The 27,611-nt window shown below is 40.5% G+C and overlaps 1 protein-coding gene across 2 annotated transcripts; it reads right to left on the reverse strand.

Annotated features, from left to right (window-relative positions):
• Positions 1-1,923: 1,923 nt before the first annotated feature.
• Positions 1,924-26,702, reverse strand: fkbp15b (FKBP prolyl isomerase family member 15b). 2 transcript variants are annotated; one of them, XM_069683394.1, is made up of 30 exons: positions 26,568-26,702; positions 23,162-23,265; positions 22,991-23,069; positions 22,723-22,792; positions 22,563-22,637; positions 19,255-19,353; positions 18,993-19,142; positions 18,811-18,879; positions 17,216-17,359; positions 16,937-17,091; positions 16,787-16,835; positions 16,586-16,702; positions 15,096-15,192; positions 14,890-14,990; positions 14,706-14,793; positions 14,273-14,382; positions 14,088-14,186; positions 13,865-13,959; positions 13,535-13,637; positions 11,323-11,355; positions 10,551-10,722; positions 8,968-9,104; positions 8,643-8,798; positions 8,310-8,462; positions 8,050-8,142; positions 7,705-7,818; positions 6,836-6,943; positions 4,623-5,281; positions 2,687-2,795; positions 1,924-2,522 (listed from the first exon to the last, which is right to left on the reverse strand). In XM_069683394.1, the coding sequence occupies exons 1-30, from the start codon at positions 26,615-26,617 to the stop codon at positions 2,442-2,444; spliced, it is 3,669 nt and encodes a 1,222-aa protein (XP_069539495.1). In that variant the 5' UTR covers positions 26,618-26,702; the 3' UTR covers positions 1,924-2,441. The 2 variants fall into 2 exon arrangements, with proteins under 2 accessions (XP_069539495.1, XP_069539496.1); XM_069683395.1 differs by lacking the exon at positions 11,323-11,355.
• Positions 26,703-27,611: the final 909 nt, after the last annotated feature.

Genomic DNA, 27,611 nt, shown 5'->3' on the forward strand with positions numbered 1-27,611 from the left:
GAAGATAGAAATATATACATCGAGAAATTATACTCAACTATAATAAAATAATAATAAAAATACAAACATATTGGAGAGTTAGAGGTGTTTATGTGCAAATACAGTTACCATAGTTGCAAGTTAATTTTCAGTTCACTGTCAGGAAATATCGTGCAAAAAAATTGTGACTGTAAGAAAATTGCAAGCCTGTAAGTTGTTTAAAGCATGAAATGGGTCAATTGGGTCCTGGAGGTGTTGTTACAGAAGTGCACAGGGTTGGCATGGCCTATAGTGGATGGGTGGTGACTGTATAGACTGTATGAATGGGTGGGGCCCTGTTTACATGGATCACTAATTAATGGTAATGGTAATACTTTAATTATTTTACAAGTCAGAAATGTCTGCTGCAAAAAAGGTCTATTTAGGACAAGTATTACTATGCAGGTGTTCAAACACAATGCATTAAGTATAAAATAGACCTACTGAGATATTAGCAAATAACATTTCGCTCGATTTAATTGATTTAGTTGTTCCACCAGAATGATAAACTTCATTTGAACTTTTCTCCGCTGGTTACCGTGTTCATCTTGAGAGCATATACCACTGCTGTAAACAGTCTAGGCTACGTGAAAGACACAAAACTGATTTTTCAACAGTGAACGATGATTTAAACCTGCCATACCTTGGACATTAAAGAGTATTATTTTAGAAACAATAAGGGTTAACTTGTAGTATATTGCTTAAAAGAGTTAACGTAGCGAGCTCAAAATGTACATTTTATTCGTTCACACCTGGTTATAACCTAGACGCATATTCACCTCCAATAACTTCCGGGTACAAAGCCCTGCTTCAGGCGCATACAGTCTATGGGCGCAAACTAATAATTGGCGCGAAAAACACGGGCCTATGACAAAAGTATAAAGAATTGCTCACATAAGCACATCAGAAAACGTAAGATAGACCGGACAACCGTTTGGTGCTGTATATCATGTTATTACGGAAGAAAATCAAAATTTCCGATTTTACATTTAATTACCCCCTTAACTCAGCCGGTCACTGATTTAAAAGTTTGACTTTGACAACACAGAACCTCTTATTGAAGTCTATCCTCAAAATGAAGATACGGTTTAGAATGTAGTTTGGCGTTTTATCTCGTTCAACTTTATTTTAAAATTCATAATATAAGCTAAACTAAGATAAAACTAGTACAGCTTACCTGTAAATCAGCTTCATGCAATCTGGTCCACTTCATGCATGAATGCAATGGCGCTTATCGGGTCTCGGGTGCCCCCTGCTGGTCTGTGGCTGTCATCACCAATATGAACTGTACTGTGTATTTTGACCTCACCCTACCGACTAGGATCCCTGGGGACCCACAGAATGACCATAACAATCAACCACCTTAGCAAATGTTTTAACTTCTTCTAAAAAAATATTAATTATGAAATTAATGTCATAAAAAAACATTACTTATATTTTACAGTTTGTTTGCATATTGTGAATAAATGTGTTAATCTGTGTCTGCTGAAATCGGGACCTAAACATCAACTCAATAATTAATTCCATTTTAAAAAAGCAAAATTAGTGATTTTGACAGGGAACATTATCCCTATGCATTAGTATTTTTAAAACAAGTCAAAAAGAAACAGGAAACAATGATGAGGTTATCAGTAACAAATTATTTGAAGTTGAAATGATAGCACAAATCACCACTTTGGTAGGATTAGGGTTAATCAGCAACAACTGACAAACAAATGCACTACATTAGATTATCAGAGATTGACAGCAAAATCAATACAAACCCATTATATACAGTTCTTAGGGACCTTTTTAATGCTTGACCGCCAAGCGTATTTGTTTCACCTTGAAATATCTAATATGAAACCTAATTCTAACTAAGAAAAATGATCAATAACTGCAGACAAAACAACGCGAGAGAAGAGATAAAGGCCACATTTTCCATGTCATTTATTTTCTGGAATGAATTTCAAGTTAGCAAAAATTTTATTAAAAGTTATATTCCTAAAGCAGCAAGCTAATAATCAAAAACCATTTCATGGTTTACAGTCTATAACAACTGACAACAGGATTTCTGCTGATTCAACAACCTAATCTGCTACAGTGCCATGTAAAAACGTGAATTAAACTGCATCATCAACAGGTATCACATAACAAATGAAACGTATTGGTTTTGATTCTTCTGTGAATTAAAGCCTCGTTATTTCAACCAAAATCAGAGTCTGGAGCTGCAGCTTTGTTCTCCAGCAGGAAGCAGCTGTCAGTCAGCAGGACGACACAGAGATGAAGAGGAAGGCTGTCTGACTGCTCTGTCCAATCAGGTTCAGCAGCAGAGGCTTCTCTTCTCATCTTCTCTGCTCCACCAGGCAGACACAGCTGGTGAAGCACCTCGCGCCTGATTTTAGTGTTGGAGATTAAGACGCAGACTTTTATTCTGGTACGTCTCAGTTCAGCCAGTCCAGATCATCTTCATCCTCCTCCTCATCGCCAAACAGAGGGGCCGGGGGAGGACGCCCCTTCAGGCTCTGGGCAGACAGCAGAGAAATAACAACGTCAATCTTGACCAACAATGACGTAATGATGGATTTAGCAAAACAGATAAACTGTCTGTCTCAACATTGATACAAAACACAAGGGAAAGGAACGCAGATCGCTGGATCAGATCTAAGAGCTACAGATCCGTTCTCACCAGCTCATCCTCCTCTTCCTCCTCGCTGGGAGCTGCAGGGGGTTTGGCAGGAGTTGTGCTCTGGAAAAATGGCTCCTCTCCATTTTCCTTACGCATTTCCCCAGTCAGACTGAGAGAATAGCAGAAAAAGAGTTGGTGGGGAGGGAGATGAGCAGGACAGGGGGCAGTGAGGAAGAGGAAGAAAGGGCAGATGGGGATAAAGCGCGCAGGATACAACAGTTCAGAGAGGCGGTTATTTTGGATGAATACATGCGTACTCTAACAGAGACATGGGCACAAATAAGTTACATGTGTGGCCAAGTTAAAAGACACCTGGACAATAAAAATATTAGTAATACTGACCTCTAAAATGCATCAACGACATGTGACCAAGTCCCCAGGTCACATGTACTCTATTTATATATTTTTTGATATTAACAGATTTTTATTTTATTGATATACATTGGTCTTTTTATTCCTGTATATTTGTCAATATACTATTTATAATTAGTCATGTATTTATTTCATTAATTTATATAGTTTTATGTCATTTTTGATGTCATTGTATATGTATCATTTTCATTCCGGGGCAGAAAGCCCGCCCAAAGCAATTTGATTGACAGCTTCACCATTCAAGTTACAGGAAAAGCAAAAGGGAAAAAAATAAGGAAAATAAATGGATAAAAATGAATAAATTACATTATACAAAATTAAAGTAAAAAAAGTAAAAATATAAAAGAAACTAGACGTATATGCGAAATCTAAATAAATATGTTTTAAAGATGTAAAGAATGTTTCAAATAATGGTGACAATAAATTATTATTATAATTATTCCTTGATATTTTTGAATAGTTTTTATATTTCCTCTTTTAGTCATTTTTTTTTACTCTTCTTTAGATTTGCTTTTTTTCTATTTTTTTATTTCCTTATTCTTTTGCAGATTTGGTCTTCTTACGACTCCTGGAGCTGAGTGCACCAGCTGGGCGTAAATAGGTCTTATCTCTTGCGCCCGACTTGTTGCCTGACTGACAACGGCCATAGCTGTGTCCACGTGAACACCCGAAAAGTTTTGACTGTTGCTAAGCAACGCATTCTCTAACTTCTCCCATCTCTTCGGAAGATATGGATAACACAAACCAAAAGAAAAGAAAAATGAATTTTACGGAGAGCGAGTTGTATGCAGAACATAAAAATGTTTTCACAGCAAAACTGAACCACACACACAAAGAACGGCAATCGACTTAGAAACTGATCACCGATGCAATCAATAACGGATTGGGGCATGCTGTTGTCGTATGAACATTTATCATATCTCCCAGTGTTTCGAAAGGCTCCACTGGCATAAAATCTGAGCGCAAACTGCACTTGCAGGGCGGAAACATGCTGTAGCTGAGGGGAGAGCACTTCAATGAATTCAAACGTGACATGCCTGCCTAACGAAACCTTTCAATCTCTCTCTCTCATCTTAATGCCCTTTCCTTATCCTGTAAACAAGACGTGCTGCCATTGTGTTTTTCTGTTTTGTGACCTTTACTTTTACCATCTGTTATACCTTGGATTTAAGTCTGAAGTCCAAACTTACGCCTGCTCCATCCTCAGTGTTAAAGATACACCTGGGTGCAACACAAACAGCACTAAAGCATGCTAAAGTCTAACTGGTGCATAGGGCATAACTCAAAGTCTGTCCTAACTTTAGGTCCGATGAACCTTACACCCAGGCAGACGTCCAGCTGTTGCACTCAGTTCCAGAAACTTGACTGAGACTTGACTCGATTATCTATAGATCAATCCACTGTAGTGGATTGTAGGTTGTTTTTACCCTCCTGGAGTGTGCGACTCTGTGCATCACCTGATATTTGTAACAAGCAGCATCATCTCCATCACACCAGTTGATTGACTGGAATCACTGGAGGCAGGCTCAGACTGAACATTTTTAAAGACAGCCACAGGACTCACCTCGTGTCCTCTCCTGGGCTCTTCTGAAGTGCATTGGGGGGTGGAGGGGGATTAACTGGGGGTGCAAAAGCCTTCTCAGGGGCAGCATTCATTTCTCCTACGTGCTCTCCATCGTCCACGCGGTCCTTGTCTTTCTCGCTGCTCGCTGCAGCTTTTATTTCTGACACAGTTTCTGGTCTATCTGCAGGTGGTGACCTCTCATCAGGTCCATCCTCTGGATCTGCAGACCTGGTGTCTTTTTGCTCTGTAGAGGTTTCAGAGACCGGGGGCTCTACCTGCTTCTCTTCTACTTCACACTCTGCTGGTGCTGCTGCTTCTGTCTCTTGTGGTTTGGTTTCAGCAGTTGAAACTGGTTGGGGATCATTGGCCTCTAAAGTCTCCGTTTGGCTCTCTGTCTTGTACTCAGTTACTGTCTCTGTCTCCTTCTCTGCCGCTACTTCCTGATCCTTCCTGCTCTCACTGACTTGGTGAGAATAAGCCTCGTGTTCTTCTTCCTCCTTCTTTTCTTCTCTCTCTCCATTCAAATGTACATTCTGCTGAGATATCTCCTCTCTTTGTTTCACATCATCACTTTCTTCTTCGTTCTCTGCTTCCTCTTCACTCTTCCTCGGTTTCTGTAGAGATCTGTCTGTTCCACTGAGCAGCTGCAGTGTGACGTTCTGGAGAAGAACAATGCATATGATTGAAAAAAGAACAAAACTTGTGCTTGGCAGCTTTTTAAAGCTCTCCAACAGTAGGAATACACCTGCATAATGTACAAACACCACTGGTTATAGCCTGCTGTTAATATTGGGTCAGTGACATAAGTTTTGTTTTTCTCGATCAGTCCAACACAATGGTGGATTTGATTTAAAACAGTATGTGCTTCAATGCTGCAATCTGCTTTAATCTGAGGGGTTTTACGTTAGAGTTAGACAAACAGTGCTGGAATTACAGGCTGTTTGGGTAGTCGGCCCCTATTAGGGACCAAATGTAAAGGGATGCTTGGCAGTTCAGCTCTTTGTAGGGCAGGTGTGTGTTTCTCAGTTGCAGCAAGAAAACTCTCCAAGGGGGAGACAAATCCTTGATAAATGCAGAGCAACCACAACATGCAAAACACTGAAGAACCAAAAAGCTGGTTTATAATTCACCAGAGGTACCAAAGTACACTTCTCAACTAGAAGTACAAATACTTGTATAAAAACAGCAGTATCAGTGCAGCGTCCCGACTCTTTAAAGTCCTCACAGTATAAAGTAAGACGGGTCCCTCTGAAGGACATTTCTACCGGCTGTTTCTGTGCTAAGTTCACTGAAGCTAAACTCATATTTGGAGACTATTAAACTGAAATCATTGGAACTTCAAATCAAAGAACAATATACTAAAATCAATTAACAATAATATTGCTCCAGTGTGTAAATCAGTTGGATGGGGGATGTCTTGCTGCTGGTCGTCGGCCATGTTGGCTGCTTCACTTTCAAACTAGACGCCTCTTCTCCACGCTCCAGTGCTCCCTCTCTGTCTGTTTTGTATTTATAAGTCTTTCAACATCATGTTATGTGTATTGTCCGTGATATGCATTGATGGATACGCAAATGAATTGTCAAGTCCAAGTTATAATATGCCCCATTTAGGTTGAAATTGTAACTATGTCTTAAGTAGTTTGTTTTGTTGTTTTGAAAATGTAAGAAGTAGAAAGTACAGATATTTGTGTTACAATATAGAGAGTAAAAATTTGAAGATGTTGAAAAATGAAAATAAATACCCAAGTAGAGTCAAGATCACTGAAAACTCTACCTAAGCACAGCAACAAAGTATTCACACTGCAGTAGAACTAACTGCCAGAGACCTAAGGTAAAAGGTACTGAACTAGCAGGAACTGAAAGTGTTTTATATTTTGTAAATGTGCCCTTTACACTTTAAACTTTGGAAATGTTATTTTAAAAAACTAATTGTAATTCCAGCAAGGTTAACCCAACATTGCTGTTAATACCCTCGTATTAAAGCTGAAGCTCTGATCTGTGGGTACATAATACTTCAGGTCCATCGTCTGGGTGTACAGAACCAAAATTAAAATATGATGTTAATGTCCAAATACTTATGGAGCAGAATGTATTTGTTAATTAGATACAAGAAACATTTTGAAACATCACTTGGTCCGTCTGCTAAATCACATGTACTTTCACTCCATGTCAATGCAAGACTCCTCTGGTATTTCAGCGTTAAAGGCACTCACCTTAATGGTAGTGACAATCACCCCCAGCACTGCCTGGCCGCTGTACGACTCACTGACGTCAAACTCTCCTCGCAGAGAGTGAAACACTCCGTTCATCACTCGCTTCACCTGCAAACACACACAGCTGGCTTCACTGTCACAGCTCAGACATGAAGACAGTTTACTGAATCGAATAAGTATGTTCAATCATTCGGATCCCCTACAGATTTCACTTCCTGTTTTTCAGTGGTGAAAAGAGAGCAGGGAGCTAACTCCACAGTCCACAGTGCATAGCTTTTCTGCATTGCACTGACAAAAGCTTAACCTCAACAGGAGTTGCTGGTCTCACACTGCTTCTACAGTTTAGTTTATATGTCTTACTGTGTTGTGTTGGATTCCAGCTGACCCTTTAAATCACCAAAGTCACACAATAACACAAACAAACTAACTGATCGAGGCAGCAGAAGACCAGCAACTCCTGCAAGGTAAAATCACTGTTTTTGTCAATGGAGTCTGGTGGCTTTTAAGAGAGCAATGTAACATCTGCTTCTGGTTAAAATAAATTATCGTCCTAGCAAAAAGGTCTATCTCTGTAGGGATCCTTTATGTTAGACACTAAGAATAACAATCTGAGCCTATCAGTGAGAAAAACAAGAACTTTTAGTGGACGCGCTTTGATCGGATGAATGTGGCCTGAATGTTGCGTTGCAGCTATTAAAGCCTGTTTCACAGCTGCCAGTTGAAGTAATCTACTGGAGCATTTCCAAAACTTTTTGTAACCATGACTCATTAAACATGTAAAAAAAAAAAAAGGTTCCAGGTTTAAAGATTAAGATAATTTGTGGTATTTGACTAAAACAAATAAGAGTGTGTTTGTATGTATGACTCACCTCTGCAGCAGTGTCTCCTGAACCCTCCGACTCTCCCAGTTTCTTCTCCAGTTCAGCCACTCTCCTCTCCAGTTTCTCCCTGACAGCAACGCCCTGCTGCTCCAAGGCTGTGTACTTAAAGAGAATAACATACAATGATAATGTGTGAAGGGAGGAGGATGTACACAGGAACACAAAAAGCATACAGAAAGTGTTTTCCAGAGTAATCAAACAGATTTGTATGTACATGCAATTTCCTTCAAAATTCCTTTAAAGTGACATTACTGAGAACGCATTTCCTGCCAATAATGACCCTTTAATCTAATTAGGAGCACAGGCTGGCTGACAACAAGTCATGCATCTTACATTTTCCTGCAGCGCCTGCAGCTCTTCAGTCTGCCCGCTCGATGGAGTTAAACTCTGCCCCTCTGAATCTCTCGACTGCTTCAGAACCATAAACTGATGAGAGTGAGAGAGGCCAAAAATAAGGTCATCACATATCATGCATCTCACTGCGACTCTTTTCCAATCATGGTGACTCCATGTTAAAAAAAAATGAACTGAAGTTTTAACTGTGTTACTGCTGACGACGCGTGTTTGTGTTTTGTTATGGCTTGCTTTTGTACCTTTTCCTGTAGCTGCGTAAGCTTCTCCTGCAGGGCATCTCTCTGCTCAGTTAGTTCAGCTGACTCTCTGCTGTGCTGCTCTTTAGCAGAGGCCAACATCTGCTCAGACTTCCTCTTCAACTCGTCCTCCAGGTCTGCCTGCAGCTGAGACAACTGCAACACAAACATTGTATATAAAATTAGTGCTCCTGTCTATTTAACACCTCTTTTATCAGCTGATCCAGAAGATATCTAAGTGAGTTCTGAGAGGAAACCTAATTAACTGTTCGGATTAGGCCAGGATTAAACATTATAATTCATGTTCCTTAAACACTTTCTTTCACTGGATCTGACCTGTTCAGATGCAGCGCTGTCAGTGCTGGTCCTGGCCTTGCGAAGTTGTGCTCGGAGGCTGTCCACCTCCTGCTGGCTGCTCCTGCGGAGCTCCTCCACCTCCTCATCCCGGCGCTGACGCTCATCCTGCCACTTCTTCTTCCTTTCCAAGAGATTCTTGAAGGGAATGAAACCAACTGTTTGTCAGCATTTACTAGACAACTATTGGATTCTTTGGTACGTGAGGAGTTCTGTTTGCATGATGACTAGTGTGTACTGTGATATTAGGAAGAGGCAAAATCCTGTGTCCTCTCACTGAGAGAAGGAACACATGACATATACTCACTCGCTCTAGGCTCTCTTTGTCAGTCTTCAGGTCCTGCAGTTCCTCCTCCATGTTGCTGACTCTCAGCTCCATCTCTTTGCGTCTCTGTTTCTCTGAGCGGTACTGAGCCTGAGCCCTCTCTCCTGCCTCCTTCAGCTCTGGAGCACATTAACAAAGCATTATTAAGTTTACTTCAGAGAAACACAAGGTTCCACAGCCTCTGTCCGAAAGCATTCAGGCCATGTTCTTTGTACAGGCAGTTACAGAGATTTGCTGATAATCTGTTGCAAGAAAAGATTTTCAGTTTTTGAGAGTCGATGTTTATCATAATTCACTTTCTTTTTCATCACACATCCGAGCCATACTCATACTAATCATCAAACCTTCAAAGGTGAGCCCCATTATCCGACCAATTATGTTTTATAAACGTGTAAACTAGTAAGAATTAACAGGATTGTTTTAGCTGGCTAACACATATGAAGTCAGGATTAAGCCCTATTTATACATTTGCATTCAATTGATGCCATGGCCACAGACTCAGCACTGTAGCCCACAACAGCTGTAGCAGCCCGTCTAAACTACGGAGGAGACTTTGCTTGACGCTCGTTTTTTTGCTAGCTGCCACGGCCTGTTAGCTTCAATTGAAAGATGGTGATTGTTTCAATTTCTAAAGGCATACATTGTGTGCATTCAACTCCAACATGATTCACTCTCTCTACATTGTTCAAGTATATGAAAAAAAACAGAAGCTAAACACAGGGGCATAAAAACCTCACTGCCAACTAGTGAGCAGATGGATGAATTACAGAGCCATGCAGACACACGCGCACACAAGTTTATGTAAATGCTCACACAACAAGTCACCTTCACTGACAGCAGAAGTATAAATTAGGCGTTCATTAAACCATGTTAATAGAACAGGACATAGGATCGGGTAAATAAGCGTAACCTGGTGTACTCTGGTTGGCCCTTTATTATTATTACATACTATTATTTGACTTTTTATTTATTTAAATTATTATTTTTGTTTATTTTTATTTTTCATCTTTGGCCATTTGGAGACTTTAATTTGTGCTGGTGCTGATTTGTATTCTACAGACAAATGCTGCAAATACACTACTGAAAAAATAAGAATATAAAAGGAATATATATATTTATTGTGAGATTTGTAACCACAATGTTATAGCCTGAATAACATAGTTCCTGGTTGTATTTGTTCAGTGTGAGATAGGACTCTAGCACTCAAGAAAACAGAAACAGAAAATATAATCTAACTTCAGACACTCAGTGGGTTCCTTTATTTTTAATAAGTAGTGTATTTTGTCCACCACATTTTAATCAATACATGTAGACCTAAAACTAGAATACTTCACCATGTGAACCTCTCTCTAAATAACAGAAACTGAACGTAAGAACCTTCATGAATGAAGGATCAATACTAGGGCTCTTGTATAAGACCGTAATAGTTTTAGCTGGGTGTAACTAATCAACTGACAGGACATGATCTGTTTGGAAGGTTTCAATATGCTATTCTTCTCTCTTTCAGATTTATTAAAACTTTTTTTGCAGTTTCTAAAAATGACAAAAACAACATCAACACAAACCTTCCAGCTGTGCTTCCAGGGCCGCGCTGCGCTGGCTCTGACTCTCACTGTCCTGCAGCGCTGAGCTCAGTTTTCCTTGCAGCTCAGCGGCCTTCTGCTGGTGAGCTGAAGCTTCCAGCTGCAGCTGAGACAACCGGGCTGCGGACGAAGCCAGATCCTCCGTCAGACGAACCTGATGGAGACGCAGGGGGGAGAGGGGGGAGGGTTGAGAGGAAGGGATGTAACCAGTGTCTGACTACAGTAAACTTAACCCAGGCCACACAGAGACAGTGGAACAAGAGACTGACAGCCTGGATGAGTGGCTACTGGTGCGAGTGGTGAGAGCAGCGTGACCCTGTGGGAGAAATATGTTGTGAGTGATGACTGATGAGAAAAGGAGACAGAAAAGTTAGTTACATTTTGAATGAAGTATGGTATAAACAGGATGACTCCAGGCGCAGAGGGTCAAATAGAAGTTCCACACCATACTTCACATTTGTGCAGCTGTTAAATCCCAGAGTTGTATCCACATTTTCAGAGATTATTAGACTAGTTGTTGACTGTCTCAGGCATTTACATATTGTACCCTCTCTAAATAGACACAACTGATACATTATTTTGGGCACTGAGAGCAGGTTTTAATCCAAAGTGAATAACAGATTTGCAGTCGAAATGAGGAGCTGACTTTCTTCGTTGGAGCGCTTGCAAAATCTCACACTGTGTTTTTTACATAGATTTTTCAGCTACTATTTGACCCCAGTCTGGTGGCGGTACACAGAGAAAGCAGGCTCACCTGGCCGGAGCCCAGGTCCTGAGGCCGTGCGTGCTGAGAAGAGAGAGCAGTAAATGCTAGATTGTTCTCAGAGAAGCAGAGAGCAGTTGGCAAAGAGTGAGGGACTTCCAATTAGTGGCAGATTTGTAAAACGAAAACAGACGGAGTAAATGACTCGATTAACCAACCCAGTCAGCGCGGTTAGTGGCAATTATTGAGAGTATTAGTGAAGTCTAAACCCTAATGTGAAACTCTGATTGCGTAGAAAACAAGATTAGTATTCCAAATTTTTCCACTCATGTCTGATCAATCCTAAATAAAAGAAGAGCAAAGGAAACCAGACGTTTTTTCAGTTTTGTGACAGAAAATATTACAGATAATTATAAAGGAACTGTTGTGGGGCTGTCCCATAAAAGTTTAAAAATCAAATCGTCATCCCAGAGTCGACATGTATTTTTCACGTTTGGTTTTTTTACCTGCGTCAATATACAAAAAACAACACAGGAACAACAGCATGGCAGTCTGTAACTTTACAGAGTCTCAAATGAAACTTCAGAGTTCATCGTTCACAAAGTTTTCACTGGAGTTTCCCCGAGTAAAACGGAACCACTTTAAAAATCTGCGTTACTCTGAAGCTCTTCAGAGGACACAGGATGTCAGGCCGAGCTGCTGCTAATGTTTGCATCGCTTGATTTTAGTTCCTTCAGTGTTCAATGTTCATGAGGTTTTTCAGCAGAGGTCTCCTCCTCTCTAAAACAGATCAGTGTTATAACACTGAACAAAGCAGTTTCCCTTTAAAAAGCGTGTCTCTGTGTTATGGAGGACCTTTTCTTGTGTGGTTAACTTGTTTCTTTTTGATATTTCAGACGTTAAGAAGATCTTTTACAAGAGAAAACAGATAATAATGAAAACTGGGAGATGTTCTTAAGATTAGAACTAGAAACAGTTGCATACTCAAACCAGACATTTCATTCACTCTGAGGTCCAGGAGATAGCACGAATAAATATACATACACCCACTGAAGCTTTAATTGTAAAGACCCTCATCTTCCTTTGAAGTCCCACTGATTGGGTTTTTAAAAACGTATTCCAATACTTATATTAAAAAAGGTTAAAACAAATTGTTATATTGGCAGATATATTTGCCTCTTTTCATAAAAGAGAAGCAAAACTTTTTTGATAAAGAGTCCTTTGAATCAGTTATTAAAGAGCACCATACTGTAAGTAATGAGCAGGATATTTTACAGTTATTAAATGAGCACAATAGTGCTCCCTGGTGGACAAGCTCTGATACTACCACAAACATTTGACATGTCTGTACAGACATCTCTGGTCTCTAATCTAAACTAATGTCATCCCAACAAAGCATGAGGAGAGGTCTACTTTTGGACCAATCAGTAAAATGCTGGATGACAGCGGTGTGATGCATGTTCCCACATGTTCTGTGAATACCAATTCCACAGTGTGAGGGAACATTCAAATACTGCAAGCTACTCTGTTGATGTGACACTGTTTCCAGACCAGCTGTGCTCTGTCCACATGTACAAATATTTCAATGTCAAACGCATACACGATCTCGTTTTCTCGGTATGACTGCAAGAGAAGTCTGGCACCCAGAATTCATAGAGCAGTAGTTACTGTACATACCAATCTATCTAATTACCGCCAGAGACAATGATCAACACGACTTTTCCCAACATAGCCTTGAGGAAACCCATCATCTCTTATTGCCCCAGTAGCAGACAAACAGGCAATCAGAGGCAAAGCCAGATGTCACCTGTAAATAATGCCTCATGACCCGTACCGACTCATCTTGCAGAGATGAGGGGTCACACGCTGCCAGCACTATGACCTGATCAGAGCGGGCGCGAGCCAATCTATTTGGCAAGAATGGCGGGTTAGGCCAGAGTGCCACCCCTGTACCTTGACAGCCAGGGTGTTTCATTGCTGGGTTCCTTTAAGAAACTGGATCACCAGAGTATGGGACCCAATGGTCTGGTTATCGAGTCTATGATCCGTTCTCTGCAACACCCCCAAAGCCACCACTCCAAAAATGATTTCCACCTTAGTGGAAGGTGCTCTAGAGTCCCTAATGGTTTTAATAACCGACTGACCGCATGCCCTAAGCGGAAAAAAGCCACCGGCTATCTGTTCTCACTACTCATCCTACATTCCTAGTTTACCTGTGAGAAGGATCAACGTTGTTTTTTAACCACAAAAGACAAAGTTTCACCTTGTCCTGCTCGGCCTGCAGAAATCTGGCCTGGTTGTGTTCACTGGATGACTTGAGGGAGTCGTTCCTCTGTTCCAGCAGCAGGTTACTCTGCTCCATACACCTACAACAACCAGACCAAGACCACATTACATCCTCCCCAAACCCCTGAATAACACTATAACACAGCATGACTAAACACTAATTAAGCTTTCTTTAAGTTAAAATAATTTCGGTTGCTGTCACTATTTGTCCACTGCTATGACTATAGTTACAATTGAGAATAGTGTTAGGTCATGATGATCTTCTGTCAGCCATTATTGTGACTATGAGATACTGTGTGTGACTCACTTCTGGTTCTGGTTGATGAGCTCTCCAATCTTACGGTTTTGCTCCTCAACACGGGAGCTTTTCTCAAACACCTCCTTTTTTAAACATTCATTCTCCTAAAAAAAATCACAAAATGAATCGATTGTAAGTAACTGTTAACAAAAACACAGAAAGATGTAATAAGAAGATCAACATTTGTGTAATAAAAAGAGCAGAGAATAACAAGATATTCAGCTGTGTTCACCTGGACTATTCTTTGGATGTTGTGCATGATCATGGAGGTTTCCATCGACATACTGGGCACACCGATGGAGAGACTTCCCTGCCTCTGAAGGTCGTCGATCTGTTGAGGTAAAAAAAGACAAGAATGTAGATCTCACTTCTGTTAAAGTCACTTTATGAACATATTCTTGTTCACATGGATTTTACCTTTGAGGCCAGTTGATCAACTTTATCTGCTACTTTTCCAACAGATAACCGGATCTCTGTGTTGTGTTGTCTGGCCTCCGTCATTAGGAAGGAAGTCACATCATTGGAGCCTGGGGAAAACAATAAAATCACCGGCTGTATCAATCATAACAGTTTCAATTCAGATATAAAACGGTACTGCAGCTACTAAGTAGTAACCATTGAGGAATGATCGTGAAAACGTAAAATGTTACTCCAGACTCCATCTATTACTTTTAATTAGTTATTTGATGCTATAAAAGGGGGTGTGGCCTCATGATTGACAGCTCTGTTGACAAATGGGGCTTCTGCAGCGTTCTGTTCCGTTCTGTAATTTTTCAAACACTGACATAAACCGAGCTCTTGTCTTCCTCGATCGTAATGGATTCATCATGATTGGAGTGAATGCTCTTACCCATGTAGGGGACAGCTGGTGCAGGGTAGACCTGGCCGACAGGCTGCAGCTGAGAAGGAGCCACAGAGCTCTGTGTGTACAGGTATGGCTATGAAACAACATAATACATTGAAATACAGATATATATTATCAGATATGTCTGTAATGTACTCACTGATTAGTACAACATGTGGTGAGATGTTACCTGAAACGCATGGCTGGTGCCTGGCAACCCGGGCTGAGAGACAGCAGTGCTCATAACAGGAAGTAAGGCAGAGGTTGGAGCGCTGTGAGGATGAGGATGTACTAGAAAGAAAAACAAAGATCAAATTTTGGGAATGTACCAAGAATGTAACGTATTGTAAACCATCAGGAGAAATGAATTTTAATGAAGAGGAGGAAGAAGGTCACCGGGTGCTGGTGCTGGTGCTGGAGCTGGAGCAGCGGTGGAGATGGGGACTGGAGAGGGAGCGGCGGGCTGATCCTTCGCTCTGCTGCCACCGGGTTCCTGCAGATCAAAGCATGAGGCAGGAACTCTGTAAACATCGAATCTAATGATATCCACACAAATCCTACATTTTTGATACTGTATACTGTACAGTATATGCTATACAGTGTTTTGTAAATGGTACTGTGTAATAGGGCTGGACAATTAATCAAATATCATTCCGGATCACGATTTTGGCTTTCGTCAATTAAATACATGATTGACGGTGATATTGACTTTAAAATGCACCGCCTGTAGAAAAATCATGTGCTCCCTAAACTAACAGCCACTCCCCCAGGGGGCGATGGAGAGGTTTTGGCTTCACTTCTCAGGGAGCTGGCATGTCATGTGATGAGTGCCTACCTTGCAGCAGCAGTTTAGAGTGTAAGAGTGAACAACAGAGACAGTCGGAGAAACTAAGCTGGTCCCCTGAAACGGCTCGTCTTTGCTTGTTTGGAGGTGTTTCAGGTTTAGGGCGAGTGATGTTAAGAAGAAACAATAATCAGCAGAAAGGTCATGAAACCTGTGTCTGCTCTGCAAAGCAACACGACTAACTTGTTGAAGCAGCTGAAAAAAACAGCACAAAGTGCAGCATGATGAGTGTATGAAGGCCAAGAGAAGGAGCGAGCTACTCCCCGTCTTTGTCCAGTGTCAAGTCAGACATCCAGAACAATAATAAATAACAATAACAATGAATAATAAATGAATGATTTGAAGGTAAAAAAAAACAGTGATGTGTTAGTCCACCTCGACCGCAAAATATGGGCTTGTTTAATCGAATGGTACCTATGTAACAAAATGTCTTTAACAACTTGAGAAAAATAAGGAGGGAAAACATGCTAAATTTGACCTTCTTGAAGCACAGGGAGATGCAGATTAATTGAGAAATTAAAGTGGTGAAATAGACTCTAGGACAAGCCTTCTTAGAGGTGATTTAAATAATGTAACCCACATTACTGAAGTGTTTACCTTAAAGTCAATAGCAGTCATTTTATGCGCCTGAGTTACAGGTAGAATTTGCAACACACCTGCCAATGTTGGGGAGTCTTTGCTCCACGAACACAACAACTGCTCACTGTAGTTTTTTGCAAACAAACAGGAAACAGCAAATGAATTCACATTGGGAACAGTAGGACGGTATAAGTGTGCATTAGTTAAAATAAACTTCAATTTAAATGCTTATGCTGCAACAATGTGACTCATTAATGTGTTTAAATAGTTTTTTGGAACAACAGAGCTCTATGGCTCTGATGACAAAGATACAGTAGATGAGGCTTTTATGCATGTTAGTCTGCACATTGCCTTTTTGGTTTGGGCCTTTTCATGTAAAGTGTAAAAAAAAACATAGAATTCTGGCAGATTCCTTCTTTAGCTTTTACAGTAAAATATCCTTTCTAGGATTCTGCCAACCCACCTCAAGCTCAGAGTCGCTGGATTCAGGCTGGCCGGCCGCTCCTGTCAGAAAGGGCAACATTGGCTGTCCCATCTTTGCCATGCGAGAGATCAGCTTGGCTTTTGTGGCGTCAGGATTCTAAAGTTAGAAAAAGAGCTCCTGTCAATACAGCTGCAAAATAAATGAATACAAAAAGTTTACCATGAAAAAAAAAAAACTTACTGCAAGCTGTTCACTGAGCGAGTTCGACTTCACACGAACAGGTGGCTCCCTGGAAAAACACAGAAAAGATCAGAGGCAAATAAACGACAGAAGAGTGACAGCAAAGTTAAACATAATGATGTGAACTATTTCCTGGGGTTTAATTCTTACCCTGGTCTGCCTGGACCTGAAGTGGGGGTCTGTACTGGGGGCTCTGGGGCCAGATTCTCCACACTGGGGGCTGGTGAAGGAGCAAGGGAGGGAGCAGCAGAGTCTCTGGAGCAGGCGCTGGCTCGATCAGAGCCACTGTCCCTGGCGAACTTCACCTGAAGCACAAAACAAGCTTCAGTTTACACTTCCACAACAACACAGGGAGTAGAGAGGTCATGTCATTCAACAGAGAAATACATAACATCTCAATACAGGAGCAGATGAGGAAAGGCTGGTTACCCGCCGAGGCTCTGCTTCAAATATCAGGGTGCTGTTAGCTGGGACACGGTTTGGGACCCCCTTGGATCCATAAGCGAGGTTGGGTGGGATGATTATGAGACGACGGCCAGCCTTCTTCATCCCGAGCATCCCCTCCTCCCAGCCCTGTTACACCAAAGAGGACAGGAAGAGAGATCATCACAAGCTGTTTCCATCCTCACTGTGTACATAAAAAGTAGTCCCTGCCCTTGAAAAAGTTCCTCAATTTGGACACCCGGAGCGCTGTAAAGCTGTCATCAGTGTGTCACACTCGAAAAGTAACAACACTTGTATACCTGTTGCTGCTACGGTGAAAATGTAACACTACTGATATTAAACATGTATCCAAACAAAAAACAAAACAATTATAAAACTTATTTTAAATGTAATGAATTTGTGAGAAAAAGTAATTTGATATATTTTCTATATGTTGGGTGTCAACCTTAAAGATTGAAGGTATGCAGATTATTTGCAATTATAATGTAATAATATATGATTATAGTGATGTAATATTTGAAAATGCCTGATTCCGCAGCAGCTTTTTTAAAAAGTTGCAATGTTTTAAGGTTTTTCTTAACAGTGTAACACATCACACATCCACCGTGAGCGACTGGGACAAATGCTCCAGTAAAACCATCTACTGAGAGAGCTGTTTCTCTTCTGACATCACATCTTGACATCGGTAGATTTCTGTGTCAAGACGCCAAATATAATGTCTAAAAACTGAATGACACTCGAGTCACTAGCCATGAAATTTCCAACTTCTCACTGCATGTGCACATCCAATGCTGTCTTTATGTACAAAGGAGAATCTACACATTATTTATTACATTTACGCTGTTGTACATGTTAATTTGTGGGCGGCTGACAGTTTTCAACACAGAAACATGGATAAATGATCACAAGAAGACATCGAGTATTGGATCTATTAACATGGATTCACTGTAGGGCTGGGTTTACAAAAATCTATTTTTCTGATTCAAATCGATTCTCATTCCCGAGATCAATCTTTAAAAATACGTAAAAACGTGATTGATCACTCACATTTCTGAGAGCTCTTGAACGCAGAACGATTCAGCGCATCCCCTTGAAACAAGGCATTGAGGGAGACATGCCCGGACTTGTTTACTGCAGCTACTATGGACATCAGTGATTGCTGACAGACTCTTTTTATCGTGTGCATCCATGAATATGTACGTTTATGTTACTCTCTGCTCTCTGCTTTTGTTGCAAGTGTATTTCCGATGAGTTCATTGCTTTTTAACAGTCAATCTGTCTGTCCTCACAAAAAGATATTGCACCACTCCAATGAAAGTTTACCACTGTGATCTACACAGAGTGAAACATCTTTGAGATACAGAGAGACCAGAGAGACAGGAGTTAAGCCCAAAGACAGCTAGCTAGGCGTCTGATCTCATTTAATGCTACAGCCCCCCGGATGATAAATCACTGTAATGCTGATATTCTATTATGAGGGTACAGTGGGAAATTTTGGATGTTATGAAACTGTCAGTTACTGTGGCTAAATGTTTCTTTTAATGATGAATATGACTGAACTGCATTACAGTTTGACTCACTTTGATCACTTTTCCAGCTCCAACTTTCAGTCGTAGCAGCTTGTCCTTGTTCTGGTTAGAGTCAAACATCTGAAATGATATTTAAGACTAAATAAGTCATGTGCTATCAAGTGTAAAAAATAAACAGGGACAAGGAGACAGAAAGGTGAAAGTAGGAGAACAGTGTTGGAACAGTGGGCGACCTGTCCGATGGCGTGGTTCTGCAGGAGCCAGCCTGTGTACACCACCTCCAGAGAGTCTCCGTTCTCCACGGCCTGGCCCTCACCCAGACTCAGATCCTGAACCACCACAGAATCTAACGAGGCTGCGCTGTTTGCTTTAGCCAAACATACCTGGAGAACATAAGAAGTCATGTAAGACAACCACAAGCATCCAGTGAAAGTTTGGACCTTATGTAGTTCAGAATCCTGATCTTAGTGGCAGGCCTCCTCATGTGTCTCTCACCTCTTTGCAGAAGTCTGATGAAGCTTTGTCCGACTCAAACATGAGGGACCAGTTCTGCCTCTGATCATCATAAAAAGTGCAGTAATTGTTTGGCTGTACCTGCAGGACAGAGAAAACGTGTGGTCAGGAATTCTGGAAAGACTGAATCAGGAACAGTTGTCCTCGTGGTGCATCACTTTTGATCAATAATGTGATTATTTGTGAAGCAACATCCTCTTAGATGCTGTTAGATGGTGTTTACAATGACTTATCTGCACAGGGATATGAAGTCTAAAGTGTGGTGTTGAACCTTTTTAGTATTTGATTGTTATCACAAACATCAGAAGGAAAGTGTGGATTTAACACTGACACACTGTCGGGATCCAGAGTAAATGATTACTGAATAGCTAAGCTTTGCTCGCTTTGGCTGATGTTGTATGTTGTTTTTGTTTACTATCGTCACATGATACATTTTCTGATATGCGTTTTTCTTCATGGCTCTAAAGTAGTAGTTGCCAGTGGCAGCAATGATACATCCATAGTGTCAGTACAGCACAACTTGCTGTGCAGGCTCCAGAGGCATGAATGAATGATAAATCGGACCCTTCACAGAGTGGACATCAGCGCACATACAGTGTGAGGTTGTGTGTGCAGACAGGAAGTAAGGGGGCGGTGGCCTTTTGTTTTAAAATGTTACGTCAACAGGCTGGTCATGCTGATTAAACATACGTTAAAACACCGTTAGAAGTGGTAGATGACATGCAGTTTGAGTAACGCAGCTGAAGCCCACAAGTTTATTTGTATTTGTTTTATTGAGAACCGTGTCGTTCCTCCTGCTCTCTCTACTTTTTCATGTTGGAGTCACTGAAGTGTGGTAAAAGAAGGAGAGAGGCTTTTTGTTAGAAGAAAACAGACTTAATGGCCCCAAATAAGACAACATACTTTTTGTTCATTGTTACTGCATTTATCTAATGTAATTTCTTGTATTTTGTATATCGCAATAAATATCACAGAAATGTCAGTTTTTTTTCCAAAATCATGCAGCCCTTTTTCTAATACGGGGATCAGTATCAGAGCAACTGTTATCAATGCATGTTCTCACATCACTCAAGTCATGTTTCATCTTTCAGGCTGTCATTGAACAGAAGTTTAATGTCACCATATCTTTAGAGCTCCTGCTACTCAAAACTTTAATCAGTTTATAATGTTTTTATTATCTTATCAACTTTGTATTGAAGATTATCTTTGGTGATTTTTTGGCCTTGATTAAGATAAGCAGTAAATGCAAGTGAAAAGGAGGCAGGTTGACATAGAACTAAACCCAGGCCGTGTGATACTGCCTTTCAGCTGAGCTGCCAGGGCGTCTCTTAATCAACTGCTTTAAATATAATAATAATATTATCTATTAATATTCTAGTCACACACCATATACTCCACAGATTGATGCAACATTGACAATAACGTCCCACAAACCCTTTTACAGTACAAACAGTGTGCTGAATATAAAAGTAGGGTTACTCCATAAACTGCAGAGGCATTGAAATAATCCTACTTATGTATTAAATACCAGTGGCTCTCAAAGTGCTCTGACAATTTCAGGCAACACAATAAGACAAATATCATTACCCTATAGATTATTTGAACTAATTTTAAGAAACAGAGTGAGTATGAAGTTTGGTGGAAACATTTTCAGGCCTAGAAATGATCCAGATGTGTTTCCATACACACCTTACAGCTACAGTGAGGGAAAGAATTATTTGATCCCTTGCCGATTTTGTAAGTTTGCCCACTGACAAAGAAATGAACAGTCTCTAATTTTAATATTAGGTTTGTTTTAACAGTGAGAGACAGAATATCAAAATAAAATATCCAGAAAATCACATTATATAAAAGTTTTAAATTGATTTGCATTTCATTGAGTGAAATAGCAAAACTTGACTTAGTACTTGGTGGAGAAACCCCTGTTGGCAAGCACAGAGGTCAGACGTTTCTTGTAGTTGGTCACCAGGTTTGCGCACATCTCAGGAGGGATTTTGGTCCTCTCCTCTTTGCAGATCCTCTCCAAATCCTCAAGGTTTCAAGGCTGTGGCTTGGCAACTCGAAGCTTCAGCTCCCTCCACAGATTTTCTATAGGGTTAAGGTCTGGAGACTGGCTAGGCCACTCCATGACCCTTCTTGAGCCACTCCTTTGTTGCCTTGGCCGTATGTTTTGGGTCATTGTCGTGCTGGAGGACCCATCCACGACCCATTCTCAGTGTCCTGGCTGAGGGAAGGAGGTTGTCGCCCAAGATTTCACGGTACATGGCCCCTGTCCATCTTCCCCTCGATGCGGTGAAGTCGTCCTGTCCCCTTAGCAGAGAAACAGCCCCAGAGCATAATGTTTCCACCTCCTTACATGACGGAGGGGATGGTGTTCTTGGGGTCATAGTCAGCATTTCCACATCACGTTCTCCCAAGCCTCCTCTGAATCATTCAGGTGTATTGGCAAACTTCAGACGGGCCTGTATGTGTGCCTTCTTGAGCAGGGGGACCTTGCGGGCGCTGCAGGATTTCAATCCATTACGGCGGAGTGTGTTACCAATGGTCTTCTTGGTGACTGTGGTCCCAGCTGCTTCGAGATCATTAACTAGCTCCCCACGTGTAGTTCTGGGCTGATCCCTCACCTTTCTCATGATCATTGATACCCCACGAGGCGAGATCTTGCATGGAGCCCAAGACCGAGGGAGATTGATGGTTATTTTGTGTTTCTTCCATTTTCGAATAATCGCATCAACAGTTGTCTCCTTCTCACCAAGCTGCTTGCTGATGGTCTTGTAGCCCATTCCAGCCTTGTGCGGGTCTACAATCTTGTCCCTGACGTCCTTAGACAGCTCTTTGGTCTTGCCCATGGTGGAGAGGTTGGAATCAGATTGATTGATTGTTTCTGTGAACAGGTGTCTTTTATACAGGTAACGAGTTGAGATTAGGAGTGCTTTCTTAAAGCGAGAGGACAAGTCTGTGTGCCTCAGGAGCACAGGACCGGTCTGTGGGAGCCAGAATTCTTGCTGGTTGGTCAGGGATCAAATACTTATTTCATTCAATCAAATGCAAATCAATGTATAACTTTTATATAATGTGATTTTCCAGATATTTTTTTTGATATTCCGTCTCTCACTGTTAAAACAAACCTACCATTAAAATTAGAGACTGTTCATTTCTTTGTCAGTGGGCAAACTTACAAAATCGGCAAGGGATCAAATAATGATTTCCCTCACTGTATATCCAGAGAGTAATACAGCTCCTTGCGTGTTTAGCCGTACACATTAACCATCCTTTACTTCTCTACTCACCGTGAAAACAAAGCCCACGTGAATCTTGGCAGCGGTCACTTGCTTCTGTTGGCTCATGTACAGAAGAAGCTTGTACTGCAAGAAAAGAAAAGAAGAAAAAAAAATCAAAAGCCACACAAATAATCTCAAACAAGTGACCAGTTTATAAAAAAGTTCAAACCTCCTTTGTTGTGTGGCTGCCCAGTACGGCTGCTCCCAGCTTGCCCTGCTTCACATACTGTCCGTTAATACTGCACAGGAGAGAAAGGGCAGGAAAGCTTTTCACTTGACTCGCTCAGCGATGATTCATGCACTTTATTACAGATTTATAATTATGTCTTTAAGATTTGTATGAATGTCTCTTGTGAGGAGAGAATATTTGCACCCCAAAGACTTTTTCAGAGAATATCGTTTTTTATTTATCTGAAAACAAAACCAGGGATGCTCACTATCTGAAGGCCTGGACTGCTGTGGCAAATAACACTGCGGGAGCTCCGGGTGGTGGAGCTGGTTTCTGAGCGGGTGGTGCTGTAAACAGACAAAAGACATATTTAATTCAGTCTCTACTTCATGAAGCTCAATCTGAAACCATTAAGGTCCCTGTACTGACGCTGCATGACCTGCGTTGGAGCTCTTTCTGGGCTGTTTGGGAGCGGTGTACTGGAACGAGTCGTTTCCCTGACTGGCCTCCTGGTCGAGGCCGAACAGGGAGGCCAGCTTGGCCCTGCGAGGAGAACAAGTGTAAAGATCACAGAGATATGGGTATGTTTGCCATGAAATGTATCATCCACACTCCATGGATGCAGAAAAAAGAATCCCAGCCTCAGATATAAGTTACGGATTCAGACGCAGCACTGAGGGACTGGTTCCCACTCACAAAGCTGCACATAGAAACCCTCTACTTGACTGTAGCTGCCCAGACACTTCCACACTTAATCCACATTAAGGTTAAAAGTCACAATAGGCTACATTATGTGCATTCTGTGGGCACACACTTGATAAAAATGTACGGCTGCTCTGACAGTTAATAATCAATTAAATCGTTCCTGTTTTAAAATAACTAACACATGATTTAGTGTAAAATGTGTTAAAAAAATGCAGTGACGTTCTTAAAAATGTCTGACAAACAGCACTACGGATCAGTGGTACTATTTTACACCCGATATATAAAAACTTTCCAACTCATTTTTCTAGATTGCTGATTCTGATATATACACATTTATTGCACATAATTTCAAAGACCATTAAGACTCTGAGGTAGTGGAATTATCTTATATATTATATTATATATTATCTTATTTTATCTTATATTATATTATTATCTTATCATGCCTAATCAGAGAGCAACATAAAATTAAAGGCTTAGGTTACATTTAAAACATGCATTATACATTTTTATGTAACATCATTAAAAGGTGCATACTGCCACCTTCTGTATGTTAGCAAAGAATAGAATGAGATCATCTCATATTTAACATCTTGCATCACTTTATTTACTTATCATAATTGTTCCATCATATCTGGACTAGTGGTAATTTACATTTCATGTTTAAGCCAATAAATATGATATAACGATATTATTATACATCTCTTAAAAGCGAAAAACCAAAAGAACGTTATTGGGAGGATAAAAAACATTTTGGTCCGCTTGCTAGCTTCATCAGGAGCTCTGAATACAATATGATGGTTTGAATCAACCGTTCAGTTTTCTCATGGACTGCATGACGAGCTCCATGACATACGAGCAAACATAAAGAAATGAGCCTTAACCTTTAAAACACTCCGACTCAACTAACAGGAGCTTTCTTTGTCAGTCAGATAAATTCAGCTTAGCTGTCATGTAGCTCCATGACAAACGAGCAAACTTAATTCGCTGAGTAAAGTGTAGAAAACTGGGCGTGTAACTTGTTTCAGTCCCCAAAAAATCTTAACTTCAACCTACAAGTTGAGTTTCTAAGGTTATAAAACCATCCCAATTTATTTTGATGCCTCTATATGAGATACAAAATCAAGGCAGACCAAAGTTCCTCACAGCTGCTTCATGGTCAACAAACTAGCTTTTCTTTACAACGGCATCTTTGTGAAAACTGGCAAACTCCATCTACTGAGGAAAACCCAGAGAGTCAGTGTGATTCAGGGCTAAATGAACTTTCATCCTGAATTAAACAGCAAGAAGAAGCAAATACACATTTTTGTGGAACTGCAACCAGGCAACTTTTGACATCTTTGCTTCATCAGTAAATCAAACATTGTTGAACTAATCAACAACAAGAGCGTTACTACCCTATAATACACTGCAACTCCATAACAACCATTACCACCATCATAGGCACCAAACACTGCCAGACTAGAGCATCACTTCTGCAAATGTTTCTGTGGTTTAAAAACAAGACGAGCGTTGGAAGTCTGCACAGCAGACTGTACTGACCCCGGCAACTCCCTCCAATGGTAATCACTGGGATCTCCAAGAACGGCCATGTTGAGAGCCTTCAGGCCCTCATCCCTGATGCCAAGGAGCTGAGATGAGGAGGGGCAGTCCGTTTGCATGTGTGAGTAAAAATCCTTCTTGAGTACGTTCCAACGCCCTGCGTCCCGGGCTTCCCCTGATCTCTCGTACCCCAGTGCACTCACACCAACATGGTAGATTCAACAGCATAGCAGAGGAAGAAACTGAGGAGCTATGACTTCATCTCCACAGAGCAGAGTTGGGCTGTGGCAAAAGCCTTCACCTTACTCCTCTAACAAGCAGCATGTGAGAGGAATTAGCCGCCATAACACTCCTCCCTCTGGAGCAGAGCAGACCCTACACAGGCTGCCTATTCCACGACCTAATACACACACTGTGCTGCTGCTATCACACAATGCTATTACACATGGTGGTCAGGCTGAAAATGTGGTAAAGCTGTAACTGAACGCCTCGTAGTTGAGAGGAGAGTTGCATTAATAGTAACTGAGTCAGTCTTGAGACAAAAGGAGCACAGACTCCTGAAACATCTTATTTGTTTGTCAACATCACTACAACCTACACTTTCTTTGTCAATAAATGCATATAAACAGGGTGAATACATGTAAAACGTAATATTTATCAGTTTTATTCCTTATTCTGACACCTCGGAGTGCTTCCGGTTAGCTCTAAAAAACTGAGTTTTTTTAACTGGGGTTCGGTTCATCAGACAGTCATTTAAAACTTCAAAGGACAGAGTTTTGAAGCTAGTATATGACATTTGGTAACATTAAGTAATTGTGTTTACAACAAGAACCTGTAAGCCAAGTGGGTTAAAAATTAATGTGAAATTAAATTTTATGGCAGACCTGAACGTACCATAAAAAAATGCTTGGCTGCAACAGATGATGGCAGGCATGTGATAACTCATGCAGCCCATATGAAATCAGTTTGATTGTATTTGATTTAAGTTGGAATAACGCTCCATGAACTTGACACGAATTAATTTGGTACAGATGTTATCTTTAAGTTTTCCGCAAGATTAAAATAATTTGTAGCTTCTTAGTTTTATATGCCACGTAAAGAATCTGCGATATTAGGTAGTAAAGCATAGCTGTAGTTTTCCTGCAATGTTCCGGACTTTAATATCTGACAGTGCAATCAGGGTTAAATCAAATACCAGAGTGGACTTTCATTAATCTCATAAGTCATTTTCTAAATCGACATACATATGTCTGTTTAAAATAGCTTAAATTATATCAATTCCAATGCTTTTGAAGCGGTTCACCGTGCGTTCCTTGCTATTATGATAGAACAATTATGGACATAATACAATCATTTAAATACTGAAATATGTTCTACATTGTGAAATATGAATTTAAGCGGAATAAAAGAACAATTAACAAAGAAACCCCAAAGCTTAACGTTATTTACTTAAAAGCATTACCTCCAAACAAAGTCACGTAAATTTACCAGATTTTAATTGTAATTTGGCACATATGAGAGAAGAGCTAACACTGGCTATGCTAGTTAGCGCGCTAACAAGCTAAAAGCATTAGCTTGATGTGTACAAACAAACTCACCCTCCTGCGGGAGACAGGAAGTCCCCATCTTCATCGTCAGCCCCGAACATCTTTTGTTTGAAAAGTTTTGTTGTTAAATAAAACAAATGCAAAAATGAGTGAGCTTTTTTTACATGACTTGCTTGTTAAACTGTGACTTCCCCTTCCTGTTTGTGGTGGAATCAATCAGCTGACTTTCCACCTGATCCCAAATCAGTAAGCGCAGGCGACCACTGGAGGGCGCCAGATACTTATACAGACTTTTAAACGGACGAGCAAACGAAGCAGTTGCTTACAGGAGGACCAATGCTGCATTCAAGTAATGTTGAAATAATCGGAAAAATGTGTCAAGACGGATCAACACGTAACGCAAAAAACATGATTGACGAAGGTAAATGTGGGGTTAATTAAAAGAAAGATTGTATTCAGACATTGCATATTATTTTTTAGTTATATATATATATATTTTTTTTTTTTTTGTTTATGGTATAAGGTTGTGACCGTCCCTTGCTGTTTAAGTAGAGTGACACAGATTAACAAGAAAAGTCATAAATTAGCATTAACCCTAATAAAAAAGTCCAGAAAAATGTTTTAGTGGTTTACTGGTCTGGGACAAAATCACAAATACAGGCTACAGCTTCACGTGAAGACTGGGGCTATCAGCATGTTGTTTAATTAATCAAAGCAACAAATAAAAATAAATAAATAGTTAGTCCTGTTTCCTGAATTTCCCCCCTTAGGATCAATAAAGGATTATCTTATCTTATCTGAGGAAGATGGCACAACCATGTCATGAGTTGAAAGTGCTATGTCATAAAATGTTCACACTGACTGTAGTTATACCTGACCTTTGACCTTACATGAGAGTTTAGAGAAGATCATTTCTCAATATAAAGTCAGTAATGAATGCCATGAACAAAATATATTAAGACATTTTTAAAAAAGTCCTTTCAGACATAAAATCTAGAGGAAAAATTGGAAATTATAATTTTTCCTCATGACTTCTACATTAAATCAATTTATTTTAATACTTTCGTCTTAAATTGTGTGGATGTAGATGAAAAT

This window comes from Semicossyphus pulcher, unplaced genomic scaffold (genome assembly GCF_022749685.1).
Source record: "Semicossyphus pulcher isolate SPU_LCO1_2020_fin unplaced genomic scaffold, fSemPul1.0.p SCAF_6, whole genome shotgun sequence".
In the NCBI taxonomy this organism is placed as follows: domain Eukaryota; kingdom Metazoa; phylum Chordata; class Actinopteri; order Labriformes; family Labridae; genus Semicossyphus; species Semicossyphus pulcher.

Excerpts from the sequence above, each read along its gene's own strand:
- fkbp15b (XM_069683394.1), bottom strand. The coding sequence starts at position 26,617 with ATGTTCGGGGCTGACGATGAAGATGGGGACTTCCTGTCTCCCGCAGGA. Across the intron at positions 13,638-13,864 it reads CTCATCAACCAGAACCAGAA|GTGTATGGAGCAGAGTAACC; the intron begins GTGAGTCACACA and ends TGGTTGTTGTAG. Across the intron at positions 9,105-10,550 it reads CCTGGAAGCACAGCTGGAAG|AGCTGAAGGAGGCAGGAGAG; the intron begins GTTTGTGTTGAT and ends AATGTGCTCCAG.